This window comes from Hyla sarda, chromosome 3, assembly GCF_029499605.1.
Source record: "Hyla sarda isolate aHylSar1 chromosome 3, aHylSar1.hap1, whole genome shotgun sequence".
Lineage (NCBI taxonomy): Eukaryota > Metazoa > Chordata > Amphibia > Anura > Hylidae > Hyla > Hyla sarda.
Genome location: NC_079191.1, coordinates 310,149,011 through 310,170,261, shown reverse-complemented (window position 1 = coordinate 310,170,261; position 21,251 = coordinate 310,149,011). Strand labels below are relative to the sequence as shown.

General features: G+C 44.3%; 1 protein-coding gene across 4 annotated transcripts in view; it reads left to right on the top strand.

The window, feature by feature from the left end:
- The window catches only part of IPCEF1 (interaction protein for cytohesin exchange factors 1), a 217,152-nt gene that overhangs the window by 183,294 nt on the left and 12,607 nt on the right, over window positions 1–21,251 (top strand). For all 4 annotated transcript variants that reach the window (XM_056567041.1, XM_056567039.1, XM_056567038.1 and 1 more), the window contains 3 exons: window positions 16,303–16,374; window positions 20,114–20,175; window positions 20,822–20,880. In XM_056567041.1, coding sequence (XP_056423016.1) covers window positions 16,303–16,374; window positions 20,114–20,175; window positions 20,822–20,880 — 193 coding nt within the window. The remainder of the gene's footprint in view (window positions 1–16,302; window positions 16,375–20,113; window positions 20,176–20,821; window positions 20,881–21,251) is intronic.

The following is a 21,251-nucleotide window of genomic DNA, read 5'->3' as shown; positions in this document are numbered from 1 at the left end:
GCCCCTTTTTGGCTTTTCACAATGCAATGTCGGGTTTGTCGGATTTTTCAGGCACACACTGTTGCACACTGGCTCAGACAATCTGCGCCAAAATAACCAAACAAAAACTGGTCGGTTTCAGCTTAGTAAATGAGGCCCATTGTCTCCTATATATAGGTAAAAGTCTTGAATAATTTCTATTAATTTATAATAACTCTCTCCATGTTATGTGATGAAATACAGATTGTTTGGAAATGATGACAAACCCTCCCATTTACTTTAAAGGGGTATTCCAGGCCAAAACCTTTTTTTTTTATATATCAACTGGCTCCGGAAAGTTAAACAGATTTGTAAATTACTTCTATTAAAAAATCTTAATCCTTCCAGTAGTTATTAGCTTCTGAAGTTTTCTGTCTAACTGCTCAATGATGATGTCACATCCCGGGAGCTGTGCATGATGGGAGAATATCCCCATAGGAACTGCACAGCTCCCGGGACGTTAGTCATCAGAGAGCAGTTAGACAGAAAAAAACAACTCAACTTCAGAAGCTAATAACTATTGGAAGGACTAAGATTTTTTAATAGAAGTAATTTACAAATCTGTTTAACTTTCCGGAGCCAGTTGATATATAAAAAAAAGTTTTGGCCTGGAATACCCCTTTAATAAAACCATGGACAGATGCTTCATATCACTTAACACAATTGTACATCCTGGTGATCAAATAATTAGGTATAACTAAAAGAACATGGATTTAATAATCTTTTACAATTGATATTAATGCAGTCAAGGCAAACTTATATTTTCTGCAAGATTGTGACAAAAATTCTGCCTATGCTTTTCCAATATGTGATGCTATGTGAAAGAATATAACATAATAAAAAAAAAAAAACTTATGGGATCTCACATTCTCTACAAACTCTGTATTGTGTGCTGAGATTTTATGACTTTCTTCTGCTGGTGATGTAGTCATTTGTAGGTAGCCTGTTTTATCCTTCCCCACAAACTGACCATAAAATCTGCCCCCTTGTTCTTGTGTTTAATAACTAAGTAAAACAACTAATTTCCCTTCTTTTCTATAAAAAGTTTCTATAGGATTTTTTTTTCAAAAAATGTTATGCTTGAGACCCCCCATTATCTTTGTAGCCCATCTTTGGATACATTTTGTTTTGTCAATGTCTTTTTGTAGGTGAGGTCTCCAAAACGAAACAGTATTTCAGATGTGGTCTCCCTAGAGCTCTATACAGCACAATTACAATCTTCCTTTTCATACTGGTTATACCCAGGCCCGTCGGAAGAGGACAGGCAAACCAAGCAATTGCTTGGGGCCCCGAGCTAGCCCGGGGCCCCGAAGCAGAGCCTGTGTTTGCCTGTCCTCCTTCCCTATCCCATTCAGCAGGCAGCTCGCCCTGTCGGCCTGCCGGGCCAGCAGTGCTAGAGCTTGTCTGGAGCGGGAGGCAGAGACTGAAGTCGCTGCCTCCGGCTCCTTTTGTGCCCCGCCCCGGCTCACCTCTGGTCCGGACTTCATATGTTCGTGCGTCACATGACGTCACGCTGAGTCCCAGGGCATCCTAACGCCGGCCGTAGAGCGTGATGTGATGTGTCACGTGACTGTGCGCATCGTGTGGCGTCAGTTACATTTCAGTGACTCTGACTGGGGTGAGTACCCCTAACTACTTGCCTACTGGGTCTGGGGGGAGGGGAGGGGTTTAGTCTGGGGTACAACCTGCCTATTGGGGGGAAGGGGATTAATCTGGGGTACTACCTTCCTACTGGGGGAGGAGGGGGTTAATTTGGGGGGTACTACCTGCCTACTGGGGGGAGGGGGGTTAATCTGCCCCCCCCCAGTAGTCAGGTAGTACCCCCAGATTAACCCCCTCCCCCCCCAGTAGGAAGGTAGCACCCCCAGATGAACCCCCTCCTGTGGTACAGGGGGTACTACCTGCCTACTGGGGGGGGGGGTTAATCTGGGGTACTACCTTCCTACTGGGTGAGGAGGGAGTTAATCTGGGCCCCCCAGTAGTCAGGTAGTACCCCCAGATTAACCCCTCCCCTCCAGTAGGAAGGTAACACCCCCAGATGAACCCCCTCTGGGGTACAGGGGGTACTACCTGCATACTGGGGGGGGGGGTTAATCTGGGGGTACTGGCGGCCTACTGGGGGGAGGGGGTTAATCTGGGGTACTACCTGCCTACTGGGGGGGGGTAATCTGGGGCCCCCCAGTAGGTAGGTAGTACCCCCAGATTAACCCCCTCCCCACCAGTAGGAAGGTAGTACCCCAAGATTAACCTCCACTCCCGCCCTGTAAGAAGGTAGTACCCCCAGATTAACACCCTCCCCCCCAGTAGGAAGGTAGCACCCCCAGATTAACCCCCTCCTGGGGTACAGGGGTACTACCTGCCTACTGGGGGGGGGGGTTAATCTGGGGGTACTACCTGCCTACTGGGGGGAGGGGGTAATCTGGGGCCCCCCAGTAGATAGGTAGTAACCCCCAGATTAACCCCCTCCCAACCAGTAGGAAGGTAGTACCCCCAGATTAACCCCCACTCCCCCACCCTGTAGGAAGGTAGTAACCCCAGATTAACCCCCTCTTCCCCCCAGTAGGAAGGTAGCACCCCCAGATGAACCCCCACCTGGGGTGCGAGGGGTACTACCTGCCTACTGGGGGGGAGGGGGTTAATGTGGGGGTGCTACATGCCTACGGGGGTTAATCTGGGGGTACTACCTGCCTGCTGGGGGGAGGGGGTTAATCTAGGGGTACTACCTGCCTACTGTGGGGAGGGGGTTAATCTGGGGGTACTACATTGTATCGAATATACATTAAACATTTGCAAAAAACACCACTGTACCACACAATTTGCATGGTACAGTGGTGTTTTTCGCAAATGTTCATTTATTGAAAATGTTCAAATTTCATGCACATTAAATGCAACAGCAGTATTTGCACAGTGCAAATACTGCTATTGCATTTAATGTGCATGGAAATTGCAATGTTAATCTCCTTTTTTATTTATATAAATTGTGGGTAAACTTAAACTGTATGGCTATGCTGTGGTTCCTGTAGGCTTTGCGTGGGGGGGGGGGGGGCCTCCATGTCTATTTTGCTTGGGGCCCCCAAATTCCTTCAAACGGCCCTGGTTATACCTCTAGCTATGCAGAAAAACATTCCCTACCTTCTGGCCACACTCTAAACTCATGAGGCTGTCAAAAATCACTACCCCCTAAATCATTCTCTTCTGAAGTCTCCAAAAACACAGAACTGTCAATATATTTATTCTCCCCAAGTGCATTGTTTTATATTGGCACAGATTGGACTGCAGTCTTAGTTTTTCATCATTATCCAAGAAAGCTAAATATGTATTCTGTATTACAGATAGCTAGAGAAATATCAACCATATTACACACTATTGTATCTTTAGCAAACAGGAATACCTTATCTAGCAAAGCTTCTTCTATGTTACCTATAGTCACATAAAAAGAAGAACCAAGAACAGAATCTAGTGGTATATCCATTTTTACCAGGATTGTTCAGAATACACACACCATTGACAACAACCCTCCAGAATCCATCCTCCAACCAACTGCAAATCCATTAAACTGTCCTGGGACTAAAAGCTATGGACACCTTCAAAAACAGTTTTATTCTGGCTTTGCATTTATTATGGCCTACAAATAACATTTTCTCCATAGTTTACTTATACAGCCTCTACAGCAGTGGTTCTTAAAGGGGTTCTCCGCTACTTAGACATCTTATCCCCTATCCAAAGGATAGGGGATAAGATGCCTGATCGCGGGAGTCCCGCCGCTGGGGACCCCCGTCATCTTGCACACAGCCCCCCGTTTGTAATCAGTCCCCAGAGCGTGTTCGCTCCGGGTCTGATTACCGTCGACCACAGGGCCGGCGGCGTGTGACGTCACACTCCGCCCCTCAATGCAAGCCTATGGGAGGGGGCATGACAGTTATCACACCCCCTCCCGTAGGCTTGCATTGAGGGGTGGAGCGTGATGTCACATGGGGGCGGAGGCGTGACGTCACACGCCGCCGGCCCTGTGGTCACCGGTAATCAGACCCGGAGCGAACACGCTCCGGGGACTGATTACAAACGGGGTGCCGCTTGCAAGATCACGGGGGTCCCCAGCAGCGGGACTCCCGCGATCAGCCATCTTATGCCCTATCCTTTGGATAGGGGATAAGATGTCTAAGCACCGGAGAACCCCTTTAACCTTGTTGGACGTACTGAACCCCCACCAGTTTCAAATGCGCATACACGTCACTGGAATATTTCAGCCAATCACGTCTTTGAATTGGCTCAGCCAATCAGGTATTAGACAGTCCGGTCTATGCACTGTTAGCTCGCGCAGCTCAGACTGAGCAGCTACGTCATCAACAGTTTAACCAATCGGATAGTAGGTAAACAAAGATCTAGCACCGGCGCACGGAGATGCGAGGGCGCCGTGGAGATCTATCAGTTCACGCAAGTGAGTTTGCGCAATGACGTGGAGGATAATCTAGCCAATGGGAAAGGTAAGAGGATACACCAGAGAATTAATTGGACACAATTCGTGTCCATCATTCTGACATAAAGTTTGATTAATTGGACCTCATGACATAGCATTCTGTGATTGGATCAATGGCTGTCAATCATGCTGAACACCAATGAATTATGTGAGATCATTTCCTTAGATGACATCACTAGAATAGAAGGTTATAAATACCCAAACAGAGCTCCATCACACGCCATTGACCCTTTAGCCCTTGATAAAGCCACTGCTTGTGGTGAAACGTCGGGGGCCGGGGGGGCGATGTGTGTTAGGTTTTAATTGTTAGTGGACACTCCAGCTATGTTTGTGGACTGCAGCCACAACAATATATAAATACAAGCATGCAGTGACGTGCAGTACAAAAGACGAATATTGGCTGGAGATATGCCCATTTAATTTTAACTTGTATGGCATATTAAAAGTTATATTTTAGATACTCCAATTATTAGTGGATGGTAAATCAGTGTTTCAGTGATCACCTAGTGATCAATTGTAATTAAATATTTGTAGAAATTAACCCTCCACCCATAGGTCCAGTCTCTTGAACAGAGGAAGCAAAGAAACCCCAAAACATAATTGAACCTCCACCATATTTCACTGTAGATACTGTGTTCTTTTCTTTGTAGGCCTTTTCGGTAAACAGTATAATGATGTGTTTTACCAAAAAGCTCTATCTTGGTCTCATCTGTCCACAAGACGTTTTCCCAGAAGGATTTTGGCTTACTCAAGTTCATTTTGGCAAAATGTAGTCTTGCTTTTTTATGTCTCTGTGTCAGCAGTGGGGTCCTCCTGGGTCTCCTGCCATAGCGTTTCATTTCATTTAAATGTCGACGGATAGTTCACGCTGACACTGATGCTCCATGAGCCTGTAGGACAGCTTGAATATCTTTGGAACTTGTTTGGGGCTGCTTATCCACCATCCGGACTATCCTGCGTTGACACCTTTCTTAAAAAAAATGTCTCTTCTGTCCACGCCCATGGGTTGCAAACTTCTTGATAATGTTGCGCACTGTGGTCAAAGGAAAATCTAGATCTCTGGAGATGGACCTGTAACCTTGAGATTGTTGATATTTTTCTACAATTATGGTTCTCAAGTCCTCAGACAGTTCTCTTCTCTTTCTGTTGTCCATACTTAGCACACACAGACACACAATGCAAAGACTAAGTGAACTTCTCTCCTTTTTATCTTCTTTTTATTAGGGATCGATCGATATCGTTTTTGTAGGGCCGATACAGATAATCGGTGGAGGTTAGGGCCGATAGCCGATAACTTATACCGATATTCCGGTATAATTTATAGGCTATTTATCCCCCCGCGACACCGCTGCAGATCATTGATTTAAAGCGGGCTCTTTAAATCAATGCACTGCAGTGGCTTTTGCGGTGCCATAGGCCGCCACCCGCTTCTCTCCCCCTGCCTGTCCGGGGGTCCTGAGTCCTATCACCGCGACCGCCCCCCCGACCTGCCGCACCGCGACCGCCCCCCCCCCCCGACCCGCCGCGTCCCCTGCGTCGCACCCCCCACCGCACCGACCCCATTGCCTCCCCCATCCCCGGTTTTATAATTACCTGTTCCCGGGTCCACTCTACATCTGGCTCCGGTGGCGTCCTCCTGAGCTGTCACTGTGCGCACTGACGGTGACGTCACGTCGCGCACGTCACTTGTCATTGCGCACAGCGTAACGCAGGACGCAGCAGGAGCCAGAAGTAGCGTGGGCCCCGGGAACAGGTAATTATAAAACCGGGGATGGGAGAGTAATGGGGCCAGGGCGGTGCGATGGGGGGTGCAACGCGGTGCGGCGGGTCAGGGGGGGGAGGGGTGCGGTTGCGGTGCGGTGGGGGGCATTATCGGCAAGGTAATTGCAGATACCGATAATGCCCAAAATCGTGATTATCAGGCGATAATATCGGCCAAACCGATAATCGGTCGATCCCTACTTTCTATATTGATTTTTATATTGCCCTCGCCTGTTACTTGCCCCAGGTGAGTTTAAAAGAGCATTGTATGCTTGAAACAATCTTATTTTTCCACAATTTTGAAAGGGTGCAAATCATTTTCTCCAGCGCATTTTTTGAGTTTTGTGTGACATTATGTCCAATTTCCTTTTTTTTTTCCTCTCTTTTTTTGGTTTAGTTCCAATACACACAAAGGGAATAAACATGTGTATAGCAAAACATGTGTTACTGCAATCCTTTTCTGGGAGAAATACTTCATTTTCTAGAAATATTTCAGGGGTGCCAACATTTACGGCCATGACTGTATCTAAGACTAGGATGTCGAGAGGATCGGGATCACTGTTCTTGTCACCAGAGCAAAGCATAACAACTTAGAAAAATAAATGAATAGAGCTGAATGCACACAATGGTAATCAACTAATAACAGATAAAATGTTTCACCAAAAAACACATTGTGCCCCATGTTTACAGACCTTTCCCTCAGATAACTTACTACCTCAATAAAAGCACATGTACCTTAAAGTCTATGATAAATGTGCATGTACATAACATACCTGCATGTAGCTTAAAGGGGTATTCCAGGAATATAGTTAATTTGACAGGAACTGTAAAGCTAGTGTAGTCATAATATAGTGTCTGTACCTGCGTGTGACTGTGGTCTCGCAATTCTTATGCGATTTTCGGCCCCAACATTTATTTTTAACAGCATACAAAATTACTCCGGTCTAGGGATTTCCCAGGTTGCAGTGTGTCGAGACATGACCTCACTAGTCAGTTGTGCTAAGAGAGCCCGTCCTGCTTCAATGGATGGAGCGACCGCTGGGTGGGATCTTTTGAGCTTATTTGTGCTGCAATGGGTGGGGTAGCTGATGGGTGTGAGAGGGAGGAATGTAACTTCACACAAGCATGGAACTATAGAATGTGTAGTTTAAGAGACCGAACTCCAACAGGAAATACCCAGTTCACCAAAAATATAGCCTGGGATGTATGTACTTAAATCACCTTATGGTGGATAACCCCTTTAATGTTGTGGAAGCATATACATTGTTATTAATAAAATGTAAAAAAAATTGGTATCTTTAAAAAAAATTTACCACAGGTTAGAGCCAGTTTAATAAAAAAAAAAAAACAGCACCCAGCCTTAAATGGGCACTATAATTAAAACTATTTTTTTGCTATTGCACTCCTTATGGTAAATAAGAAATCTTTTTAATGTACTTTGTTTAAAAAAAAAATTATATGTTTTATTTGTGTTTGATAAAGCTGCCACTAAGTGTCTCCCTACTTGTCCAGAGCACTTTTCCTCCCATCTCTTGCACAGACTTTGGACTCCTGCTGGCCTGGCAGAAGTCCAAAATCAGGAAATGCAGTCTGGAATGCTGAGGGGTCTGTGCAGCCTTAGCCAATCATAGCTCATCTCACACACAAACTCTTATTATAAAATGTAAAAAAAAACTTACAGAACACAAACCAAGTCCAATTGACTGTAACAAAAATGAGCAAAACTGAACATACAGACTTTCTGTCTCAAAATAACTATTTTTTTTCTAACAGGCCAGCCCAGGTAATCTTAAAATAATGACCTACCTATAACATCCAAAACACACACACACACACACACACACACACACACACACACATTCCTTATAAACATAAATAAACCTTCCCTCACCATAACAAAAATCTAAACAAAACAAAAAAAAATTTCAAACTTGGAAACATAACCTCACACTTTTTTTTTCTTTTTCTAACCCTTCTCTAAGATAACAAAAGAAACACATGGCTAACTGCCTTAACTAAAAATAATCCAACTTGTATTTTTTATTTCTTTTTTTCTCTCTTTTTTTTTTTTTTTTTCTCCAATAACAAAAGTAAAATATGGCTAACTGCCTTAACTTAAAATAATTCCAACTTGGAGAAAAACAATCTACACTAGGACATTAACAATAAATAAATAAATAAATAAATACCATAGCACATCACGTTTCATCAAACTGAAAACTGGTCCGACTGCCTTCCTCTCCCAAAATAATCATAACAATGTACAAAATACTCCAATACTACCAAAATACCTATACATAAATACTTATACATAAGAACCTAAAATATACATATAATGTGGAGAAAAAACACACACAAAGATAACAGAATTACAACCTATACTGATCTATCCCATCGCCCACCACCCCCTCTGGACATGGGTCATAGTCCATAGAACATTTTGTTTTTCCACGTTTTGTCCATAACTGACCCCATACCAGACCACCTCCCCCCCCCAAATACCCCCACCCAACCTAAAATACACCCCTACCCACCTAATCAAACATTACAATATATATACAGAACAATGCAGAACAATATATACATACTCACCCCAACATAACAATATCAACAATACAGTACACAACCCTACAAAGCCCAAGTTTGGTTGTCTGCAAGCCCTTTACAGTCTATCCACAGAAAACAAAACAAAAGGCTAAAGGTGACATGCATAGCCCCCCACCAGGAAGAGAGATGGCAATCCTGATAACATTACATTTAAATTCCTTTCCCTATCAACCTCTCGACCTATTGCTATCCCTTCATGAATCTGACCCTATACTTACCCTAACATATATGCACTATCCCTGGCCAAAATTAAGGTACTTTACCTTAAGGGCCTAGTACTTGGGGCACATCAAAAGAAAAACCTCTCCACAGGAGAGAAGCCCTACTGCCATACTTCAAAGACCTGATCTTCCCGAGTTCACCGGTGATATTCCTACAAACCTCCACCTCAGAGAGGATTTTCTGTTGGGTCAACACTAAACACTGTGCGTTCCACGTGTAGTATCTAACCACTAGACCAACCAAAAATAAAGTGCCCCTGTCTCGGCCACCCAGGGTCCTGAATGCCCCATAAGCCCACTCGGGATAAGTAAGGCTGGCAAGTTTACTCCAGCCGATGGAAGCACCCACCCTGTTGTAAACCCCTATATTAAAACGGACAATGTAGCAGGAAGTGGTCCATGCTTTCCAGCATATCCCCACACTCTTCTCGGGGACCTCCCCGGTTATCAGAGTTCCTGTACTTCAGGTTGTTCCTTACATATAGCTTCCCCTGAAAGCAGCGCCCGGCCAAGTCCCAAAACTTCTGGGGGATCCTTTGGATCCATTTCATGTTCAAAAGATACAACCCCACCCTCAGATCCCGACCTGGGCAGTCCCTGAGCGCCAGAGGCCTCTGGAAGTGGGTCAACAGAACCCATTTGTCAAGGAACTGCCTTGACTGGGTCCTGATCTCCCACACTCCCAGACCCCACCGAAGTATCACCTTCAGAGTCGGGTTAGCATAAGCCGGAAGATATCCATGGGGTGTACGGAGGTCCTTCACTCGCCCTCCTCTCTCCCATTCCTGGAAGAAATGCCGAAACCATTCCTTGCAGGAGATTACCCACGGAGGAGCCCTCTCTTTCCAGAGGTTTGAGATGTTAGCTTTCAAGAAGGTGTTTGTTAAGAACACCACCGGGTTTACCATAGATAAACCACCTAATCTCCTCGTGCGGTACGTAACCTCCCTCTTGACTAGGTTCAACCTGTTCCCCCATAACAGTTGGAAAAACAGGCTGTAGATCCTCGAGTAGTAAGCCTCATCTTAGAGTAGTTAGCCTCTGGCAAGATACATACACTGCCCAGATAGATAAACAAGTGGAGCAGGTACGATTTGATCAGGTGTACCCTTTCCTTGAGAGTCAAAGACCCACCCTTCCACTGGTCCACCCTCTGAGTGGCATCCTGGAGCTTACCATCCCAGTTTTTGGTGGGACAATCATCCTGGCCGAATGTGATGCCTAAGACTTTTGATGACTCTTGGGGCCCTAGAAGGGTGTCTCCGAGTAGTGGTCTACCTCCAACATAGACGAACATAGCTACATCGTCAGCGTACGCCACCACCCTCTGGATGGCCTCCAGCTCTGCCAGACTCATCCCGACTCCCGCCAATGGTTAGCGACTCACCCTCCTAAGGAAGGGATCAATCGCGAACACATATAACAGCGGGCTCAAAGGACAACCCTGACGGACTCCAGACCACACTCCAAAAGAGCGGCCAGACCACCCGTTCACCAGTGGGAAACTCTCTGCCCCTGCATACAAGATCTTAAGCCAATTAACAAAAATACTCAGTAAGCCATATCTCAGGAGGACGGACCAGAGGTACTCATGGTTCACCCGATCAAATGCTTTGGCCTGATCCATGGACAGCAAGTACCCCTTCCAGAGACCTGCACTACTCCGCTCCACTGCCTCCCTGACACTAAGGACAGCACTTAAGGTGCTTCGGCCTGGAACAGTGCAGTGCTGTGCCTCTGAAAGGAGCTGGGGTGCAAACTTCACCAGTCGATTAAACAGTATTTTGGCCAGAAGCTTCCTGTCCATATTGAGAAGAGCTATGGGCCTCCAATTCTCAAACCCGGCTAGGATCTTTACCCTTTGAGAGAAAAGTCAGGGCTGACCTCCTCATTGACTTCGGCAATGAGTGCCCGAGGAGAGACACTCATTGAATACCTCAGTCAAGAGGGGAGCTAAAGACTTGTTAAAGCTCCTGTACCACTCGGATGTTAAGCCATCCGTACCTGGCAACTTCTTAGGGGCAAGCCCCTCGATCACCAGTCTCACTTCCTCTTCCTTGATCTCTTCTGCCAAAGCACCAAGAGAGGGGTCTACCCCTGGCTCAGGAATGGTTTCAGCCAGGGAAACTGACATCTTGTCTCGATCTAGATCCCTAATCCCTCTCAAAAATCAAAGATGCGTTCCTGTCGTACTGACACCTCATCAGCAAGGACTTCACTCTGGAGATATCCTCTCGGCTACCTCCAGTCGAGACGAGAAGTTCGAGTTTCCTCCTCAGACCCTGATACAGACAGAACCTATTCAGGGACCTGAGGCTCGAGAGCTGGCGGAAGAACCCCGCAACCCGCTTCTTGAATATCTCCCACCACTCTGCATAGGTCAAGTAAAGGTATCTAACTCTGAAGAAAATCGTCAAAGGACTGTTTTACTTCCGCTTCCTCCAGGATGGACGAATTCAGCTTCCAATAACCTTTACCCATCGGGGGGGGGGGGGGGGGAGGGGCTCCGAAACATTTAGGGAAAACAAAATCATACAGTGATCGGAGAACTCCACCTCAACCACGGACATTGCGGAAGAGACTGCTTCCTCCATTAAATAAAACCTGTCTAACCTAGACCTGCATCTAACTCGATGAAAGGTGAAACCCGCGTGACCTGAGGGGCTCCGGATGTGGGCATCCTCTAGGTGAGCTTCCCTAACTATATTATTGAGGGCCACACAATCATAAGTCAGCGGATTATTGAAACCTCTCCTATCTTGGGACTTCGTGACATTATTGAAGTCCCCTCCAAATATCACTTGCCGACTCGTAAAAAGAAAGGGCTTAATCTTCATAAAGAGATCCTTACGGGCCCACCTGGTTTGTGGGGCATAGATGTTAATGATCTGGAGCTCTTGTCCCTTCATGAAGACATCTAAGATCAGGCACCTCTCCATTTCTAATTCAATAACCAGTCAGCATTCAACAGGAGCGGTAAAAAGGACCACCACCCCACTATACGGCTCAGCCGCAAGAGACCAGTGGGAGGGCCTGCGCCTCCACTCTCTTCTGGCAGCCGCCGCATGGGCGAAGGCGCTAGGACAACGAATGAAAGGGTGTCTGAGGACACCACACAGGTTGCACCTGATCTGTCTACAGGATGCGGCCAGATGACCCACCCCACCACACAGACCTGCACAGTACAGGCTGTGCTAAAATGGGTGAGGCTGCCACACCTGTGACATACCTTAGGCTGCCCCTGGTAGAAGACCTGAATCCTATCACGTCCAAGAAAGGCAGCTGACGGAATGTGGGCAACCATACTCCCTGAACGTTTGAGTTTGACGGAAAACATCCAGGCCCCGGACCAGATCCCGTGCTCATCCAGGTTTTTCTTGGGAATGTCCATCACATCCCCATACCGTCCAAGACAGGTTATGATGTCATAACAAGAAAGTGACTTGTTACGGGTCAAAACGGTCACTTTCTTGATCAAGTTCTGACGGCGAAATTCTGCCAGCCGAGCTCGTTCGTCATCACTTCGTAATTCGACCAGAAGAGTTCAAGACCCTCCGGCCGAATGAAACGTCAAACTCGGACGAACCGTAGGGGTGAATCAGGGCAAAGATGTAACTCGCCCTGAATTCCATCTGGAGGAGGAGCTCAACCACTTTAGAGGTGGGCATGCATCCTGGCCCCTCCAAATCAGACGGACCACATTCCTACGTTTATTGTCCTGCCCGGATGTCGGGAGGGACCAGACCACCTCCCCATTTCGCTCTCGGAAAGCCCCCAAACCGTGCCTCTCTATCCATAAAGACAGGTCGACCTCACCCCTCCCCGCTACCTGGATTGACCTGTCACCCCTGCATACAGCCTCCAGGAGGTGCTGTTACAAATGGCCCCCAGAGCCGGACAGAGATGGGGACCCCCCTGAACCCCTGGTAGCGACATTAGCATAGCTCCTAGGAGCAGTCACTACCGGGGGCAGCCGGACCAGACCCAGGACCACCATATACAACGCTACTCACATAATCTTTCTTCCCATCCAGACTTCCCATTCATACAACTGCTACTCCCACCATCATTCACTCAACTGACACTCCCACATACACACCTCTCATCCACAACACTAATACACCCGTCATTCTCACATCCTGCACTCTTGTCCTGACAGATTTTGGGCTGGCTGGTACTTATAGTACTGCTGGTTTTGTTAAACTCTTCTTTGCTTGCTTAGCTGCCAGGGTCGATGCTGACGGTCCTTCACCATGGCTGAGGTCACTTCCGGAGTCTGGGCCCACCCCTCCTGGCGCACACCAGCTCCTCCCACAGTGCCAGCACTTAGTTTTCCTGACCACATGGGCTCTGCGGCTGATCCCGGCACCCGGACACTCCCCCCTCTCACAGAGGAGTGCCCCACAGCGCCCGCAGAACACACAGTACTCGGGTGACCTCAGGCGCATTGCTTAAGCGAGGTACCCCCTAGCACTTATTGTCAAGACCCTCTTACTACTCCACATCCAGAACCTCCACATTCATTACCCCTCCATTATATATCACATGGCTTGATTTGTAGGTCTTGTATGGTTTGTTCTTTTTCCTCAATCTGTTGTGTAAAACGTTGAATTGTAGGATTGTTGGCCATACACAAGCCTAAGTGCCAACAGAGAAAATAGCATGAGCAGCAGCAGCACATGCACTTCATCTGACTTTTCACTTTTGAGAAAGAAAAAATGGATTACACAAATGCATGTGTTAGGCTGGGGCCATACAATAATTTTGGCCGTGACAGTGAATGTACAACCAAAAAGATTGCTGTGATGCCCTGTGTGAGTCATGCTGCATTGAGGCTAAGCAAATCCGAGATTTCTTGTGACTGTTTGGTTGTAGTCACAGCCTCTTGTAGGTTGCAGTCAAACCTCTTTTTTTTTTTACTTAGCCACAGCAGGGAGACGAGGCCTAACCTATCATACATAAACATTAAAGAAAAAAAAAAGAAACAATATTCCTGCATATTTTTGAAGGCACAAATAGTAGGTATTGTCAATCTTTACTGTTTAAACTAAAGATACACCAGTACAACACAAATATAGAAACATAGCCACACATCCACCATTTGTATTTTGATCTACTTGCTTCTCAGCATAATTTAAAAAACTAACAGTTTGTTAGTATACGACCCAGTAGCCAGGCAGCCCCACTGCTGCCCGACCAAGCCCCTGGCTTTGGGTCATACCACCCCACAGACAAAGCACCACAGAAACAATAACTGCCACAGAGAACCACACCAGTGTGAACACTTACCATGCGCTCCCTACCAGAGGGCTGGGAGAATGTTAGAAGGAAACCTTTATGCAGTCTCCTGCTAATTAAAAGCGCCTGGGCCGAATGGGTGGAGTGGAGAGCTGGCCATGGAAGAAGGGAGAGACTACAAATGTACAACAGAAATTTATGCTGAGAAGCAAGTAGATCATAACACAAATTGTGGATGTGCGGCTATGTTTCATTTTCTCTATTTTTGTTTTACAGTTGTTGTCTGTCCCCTCTTTCATAGACAGCACTCTGCTCCACCCATTTGGCCCAGGCATTTTTAAATAGCAGGAGACTGCATATGGGTCTCCTTGCATGCTCCCAGCCCTCTGTCAGGGAGCACTTGGTAGGTACTCACATTGGTGTGGTTGCATTGCGGCGGTCATTGTTACTGTGATGCATTGTCTGTGGGGTGTTGTGGCTCGGAGCCGAAGGCTTGGTTGGGCTGCCTGGCCACTTGGTCACTCCCCTTGTGGGCATGGTTTGGTGGTTGTGGCTGCCGCCCGGCGCTACGACTATTTTTTGTTAGGGACCCACTCTAAATAAGTGGCCTTGACGTGGCAAGTGGGCTTGTACTTTTTGATCAAATTGTATAACAACAACCTGTTAGTGTTTGAATTTATGCTAAGAAGCAAGTAGATCAAAATACAAATTGTGGATGTGCGGCTGTGTTTCCTTTTTCTCTATTTTTGTTTTATAAAGATACCAGATATCAGATTTATCTAACAGCCAGAGCCACTGTCAAAAAATCTGGTGCATTTTTAGTCTAGTTAGTCTAATTTTTAACGGTCCAAGGCTATATTCACACAGGGGGAGATTTATCAATACCTGTGCAGTAGAAACGTTGTCCATAGCAACCAATCAGATTGCTTCTTTCATTTTGCAGAGGCCTTGTTAAAAATTTGGGACTTGGTATTAATGCCCTGCACCCAAAGAGGTATTCTAAAATAGCAAAGTTGTCCCCTATCTGTAGGTTGACAAGCTGAATGGTGGTTATCCGAATGCTTGAATACTCACCACAAGAACAAAAAAAAGTCTCCTAAATGAATGGAGCAAATTAACTCTCTATGGGGCTTCCAATCAATGCCAAACTCTGTGCTCTGCAATTAAAAGGGTACTCCCAAAAACATTTTTTTAATGCACTGGTGCCAGAACATTAAACAAATTTGTAAATTACTTCCATTTAAATATCTTTATTCTTCCAGCTGCTGTATGCTCCAGAGGAAGTTCTTTTCTTTTTAAATGTATTTTCTGTCTTACAACAGTGCTCTCTGCTGACACCTCTGTCTGTCTCAGGAACTGTCCAAGCAGGATAGGTTTGCTATGGGGATTTGCTCCTACTCTTGACAGTTCCTGAGTCAGACAGAGACAGAGAGCACTGTGGTCGGACAGAAAAGAAATTTAAAAATAAAATAACTTCCTGTGGGGCATACAGCAGCTGATCAGCTGATAAGTACTGGAAGAATTAAGATTTTTAATAGAAGTAATTTACAAATCTGTTTAACTTTCTGGCACCAGTTGATTTAAAAAAAAAAAAAAAGGTTTTCACTGGAGTACCCCTTTAATCAGTGGAGCACTGGCTGTGCAGACGTGGTGCAATACATTCATTTGGGGGACATTTTTCCTCCCTCCAGTTTTAATTTCCTGCTGTTATTATTATGGCCACAACATTCAACTAAATGTGAACCTACAGTTCGATTCAACGGGAAAAGAAAAGGCTAGTTTTGAACCCCAAAACTAGGTCCACAAGACTGTGTGAATGGAGCCTTAGTTTTAGACAGTATTAGTAAATCTTCAGCAGCATTTAAATAAAAAAAAAATCCAAGAGCAATAATAAAATCAGATCCCTAGATTGCAGAACTTTGTGGATAAATCTGTGGCTGGCAAATTGATATTTACATTTATCCTTTGCTTTTTTCAAAGTGCTTTGAAGATAAGTCATCCGAAGACCAAAGCTTTTTATTTTGCTGCTGAAAATAGAGAAGAGATGAATAAGTAAGTGATTATCTGTATTTTATCAATTATGTGTACATTTTCTCTAGTTTCCAGTCAATGAATCCAGCACTAATAGGGCTGCTCTCCCTCCACATACATGCTGCAACCATTGTTGGACATCCAATAGTATATGTGCCAGCTATGCCGCTGTATCTTGGTCAACTAAATCCTGTCTTGTCTTTACAGAAGACAGGGATAATGTTAAAGTAAACTTTGGAAGTACTTTCTCTAAAGAGTACCTGTCAATACAGAAATCTTTCGACATACGCTAGGGATATTTGAAAAATTCATGTCAGTTAGGATCTAAGTGTTCAAACCTTGACCAATCACGAGAACAAGCAGGGGAAGAAGCACACAGACACACACTTCTCCTAACTCTGTGCCTAAGACCAGAGCAGCACTATAAACTTTTAGTCCATCTTGGTTACGCAACACAGAGACGAGAGAGAGAATGCACTAGGCACACACTTTTCCTTTGTTCTTATGATCGGTAGGGATTGGACTGTTCAGACCCTGATCGATAAAAACTTTTAATATGTCTCTACAACATATTTAAAAAGTTTTTTTTTTCCATGACTGCTCAATTAAATCAACTACTCTGAATAAAATTGTCCTTTTCTTTGTCAATTTATCCTTGTATTGCTAATCTTACTCCCCGAATTATTCAATCATTAAAGGAGAACTCCGGAATACCGTATCAAAATTGTCCCCCATAGTGCCGGCAGTAAAAAAAATAAAGATGTACATACCTTCCTCCGCTCCCCCATGGCCTCCGGTAACCGGCTCCGTTCTGCGCCACGATCCTCTTCTTGGTTGCCGATGGTTGGAGAGTCTTACTGCGCTCAGCCAATCACCGGCCACAGTGAAGTCCCGACTCGGCCTGCGATAGGCTCAGCGGCAGTTTGACATTTTCGGCCCCGGCAGCAGGTGCCGGTGTAGTGAAGAATTTTGTGTCCTGAAGAGTTCTCACACTGCCGCTCAGCCTATCGCCGGCCGAGTCTGACTTTGCTGCGGCTGGTGATTGGCTGAGCGCAGTACGATTCTCCAACCACCGGCAACCAGGAAGAGGATCCCAGCGGAGACCAGAGACGGTTACCGAAGGCCCCGGGGGAGTGGAGGAAGGTATGTACATCTTCATTTTTTTTACTGCCGGCAGTATGGGGACAATTTTTATATTCCAGAGTTCTCCTTTAAGGTTTTGCTAAACATTTGTAAATATCTGAGCTTCACATGATCATTCATTCGCATAATCTAATTTCTTCAGCAAATCTGGTGCAACATTTTCTATTTTTAATGATTTACCTAAATGCATAGTCTCAGACAAATGCACTAAATCTGCTTTCCACTTCTGAAGAACTCCGTGTATGATTCTGAGGTTAAACTATATTTACTATCCATTTTTTATCCACAAAAATATGTTTTTTATTAACTTGCTCTACAGTTTGTCTCATGGATAGGTGGAGTGATGTACTCCATGGGTTGAAGTTTTCATGCTGATGAGTCTACTAGATCACTAGATACTTACCTTTTTGTATAATCAGAGCCTCTATTTTTATTTTTTTAGAGCTTTTTTTTAGGCCGTGTTCACATGTTTAGGTATTTAATTGCAAGTATAGAATACAAAGTCAGAAACAGATTATAAATAGGGGACATCTTTAAAGGTAAGATTGAGGCATCGCATCTTTTCCAATCCATTTCTGGCTTTGTATTCATTAATTGCAAGTAAAATCCCCCTAAAGTGTAGCAACGATTTAAAAAGTTCTGAGACCCCCATCAATCCCGAGAACAATTGCGGTGAAGTGTACGGAAGCAGGCTTTACTCCCAAGCTTGTAGTGATCTTCATACTGTGTCCCCAGGAAAAGTTGGATGGAGATCGCTGTGAGCTGGGGAGTAAAGCGTGCTACCATAAAATAATACTGGTGACAATACAGATGCAGAAATACAATAATACCCGTTATGTAGTGCTATAAAATAATGCCAGAAATAACTGCTATTCACCTTATCCTAAACAAGTTATCATCGTTTCATATTATACTATTGATTCGTCATGGGTAACACGAACATATAACAGCTTATTTCTATGTCAAGTAAGCTTTGCAGCATAACTACATGAGACAAAGCCACAGTCACCATGGAAATGCTCTGGTTTTTGTTGTGAGGGAGCTACTCCTTTAGATAAACCAATCTTAGAAAACCTTCAAAAGTGTGAATAACATGAGCTCCACACATCACGTAGAACCCAACAATTTTCAGTGACCTTCCATTATTAGGTGGCTGCCATCCAACCTATCTGAGGATGCTTTTTTGGTTTCTATAGTAACTTTTTATATATCTACAGCTGGATTTAAACAAGGTCACGCTTTTCAAGCCATTGCCAACTTGTATTATTCATTACCACAATTAATTTAGATTATTGTTATACATGTACATGGTTGGATAGATATACTGTATATTGTAATAACAGGGGAGAGCTGTAAAGCACTCATCTGTGCTGGAACCGTTGTCCGTATAAGGGTGACTCCTAACCATGAAGACAGTCCCTTGCCATGTTAAGTGACATGAAGAACTGTGACTAAAACAAAGGGTAAGCAAAGTCAACTAGCCAGATCAGTACCTGGAGGTCACGCAGCAACAGAATTAGTTAATTTAACAAAATGGTAATAAGGTATGCAGAGGGTCAGAGATTAAGATGTCAGAGAGCAAACAAAAATGGCCCCTTATTTAAATGGCCCGCAGTGCAAATGCATTGAATGGCGAGCATGGCCTTAAATGACTCTGTGTCCCAAAGCACTGATTGGCCAACCCGTCCTCCTGACAGTGAGGCTGGTGGGCATGGAGAAGCGGGTATGCTGCTGCTCAGTGCCACAATGCTGATAAGAATGGCAAGTGACCGAGGTGACATGAGCCACAAGAGGCAGATAAGTATGTGACAGATAGATAGAAGATATGTTTATAAATATTTTTTTTTATTTAAACTATCACTAGCATTTTCAATGTTGACCGTTGTGAAGGCATACCCAACACCAGGAACAATAAAACATCCCATGATTCATTTAAACATAAATACCAAAACATTTGTGAATAGGAGACATTCACCACTGTATTATACATATATAATTTTAAAAGCTGTTATATAAATGTTTTTCCTAACCAGATGACACTAAGTTCAGACGATGGAAACTCTGCATAAGAATTCCGCACGGACATTCAGCATCAGAGTCCCATTGATTGAAATTTCTGCAGCAGATGTTTCTGTTGCAGAAATCCTGTTTCTGGAGTTCACAGAAGGAATAAACGTGTCTATTCTCTCTGCGGAGTCTTCACAGAAATGTATTGCCATCTTTGAGCTGGCACATTTTCGAGCGGTCCTAGCTCCAGCATGTTCTGCCAGCACTTTGCTTTCAGGGAAATGTGTTAACATAGCCTTCAACTATTCAAAGTTGTGAAATACAACTGATCACGCATGATATGACAGCAGGATAAAACAGCCCACTAGCTTAGCATGCGATCCTGACTTTGAGGCAAACGTTATACTCATGGATGTAGCACAGGCATGTTTAGAATGTTACCTACTGTATAGTGCATGTTGTTTAATATTGAAAATACAGGTGACAAGTACTTTCACACAACAATAGAAAAGCTGCACTATTCTGATTCCGGCAGGTAAAATAACATTTGATAATGTTGTAAATTTACTTGTAGATTAGAAAGACATGCATTTCTTACCTTGTATTTCAGATGGCTAAACAAACTGGGCCTCGCTGTTATCACTCATCCAATGAAAGATAAGAAAGACGAAGGTAACAGTGTGTAATGGGTAAAGCGAAGATCATTTTGCATATGCTGTAGTTACATCCTGATTTCTGTTTTCATTGCATTTAAAATGTATGATTGTTTTCAGGTGACAAAGATGAATGACAAAACTTGAGGTTTAGGATATGTACTTGTTTTTTTCTTTTCTTTTGGAAAGGAGGGGTGTTTGTGAGTAGAGTAAGACCATGTATAGGCACATTGCACTTTGCAGTGTTAGTTTGCACCATTGATTATGTCTTTTTAAAGTATATGTATGCTGCATTCCAGGAGTCTCAGCAGGTGGATTGTCTATTTTGCTGGGTGTTTAGCAGATCTCTCTTATTTCAGCAAAGCAAGGAAATGGGCAGTTGGCTATATCCATTAATTATTGCTGTGAAACTTATTAAATAAAAACATGTAAAACATGTAAAGTACAGGTAGAAGGAATGGCATATAGCAAATAATTGCAACAGCATTTGACATATAATATATTGCATATATTTAAAGGCTTCCAAGCTTTGCAATCTCTCATCTTATTTCTGCATGTAATGTAGTTATATAACACTGTACTAGGTAACGAACCCAGTGCAGATATAGCAGAAAGCAGCAGCAGTATTTGGATGTTTTTTTTTATGTTCTTTTGATTCTTTTTAGATTGCTGGAGTGAAAGCGAACATGATGACTCTGATCTAGCAGCAGAGACGCCTCCTTTTGTAAGTGCAGCTCTGAAAAATGTTATGATTTATTGTGTTATACCAATTAGACTTCTTGCCATCTAGATGTCTCTGCAACATTGTCATATCCTTTAAAGACTTAAATTAAGTTTATAAGCATAACATCAATATGAGTCTTAAGATCTTAGTTCTTTTATAAAAAAAAAAAAAAAGGCTGTTAGGGAGTTAAACCATGGTGTTTATGTATGATGCTACCTTGCATTTTATTATCTTTGGTGTCCTGCAGTACATGCAGACCCCTTTACATTGGACATACTGTGCAGCAAAATAACCATCAGTAGGGAGCCCACCCCAGGTGTCCCCTGGAGCACATTTGCATGCCTTATACAACAAATAAAATATCTGAAATG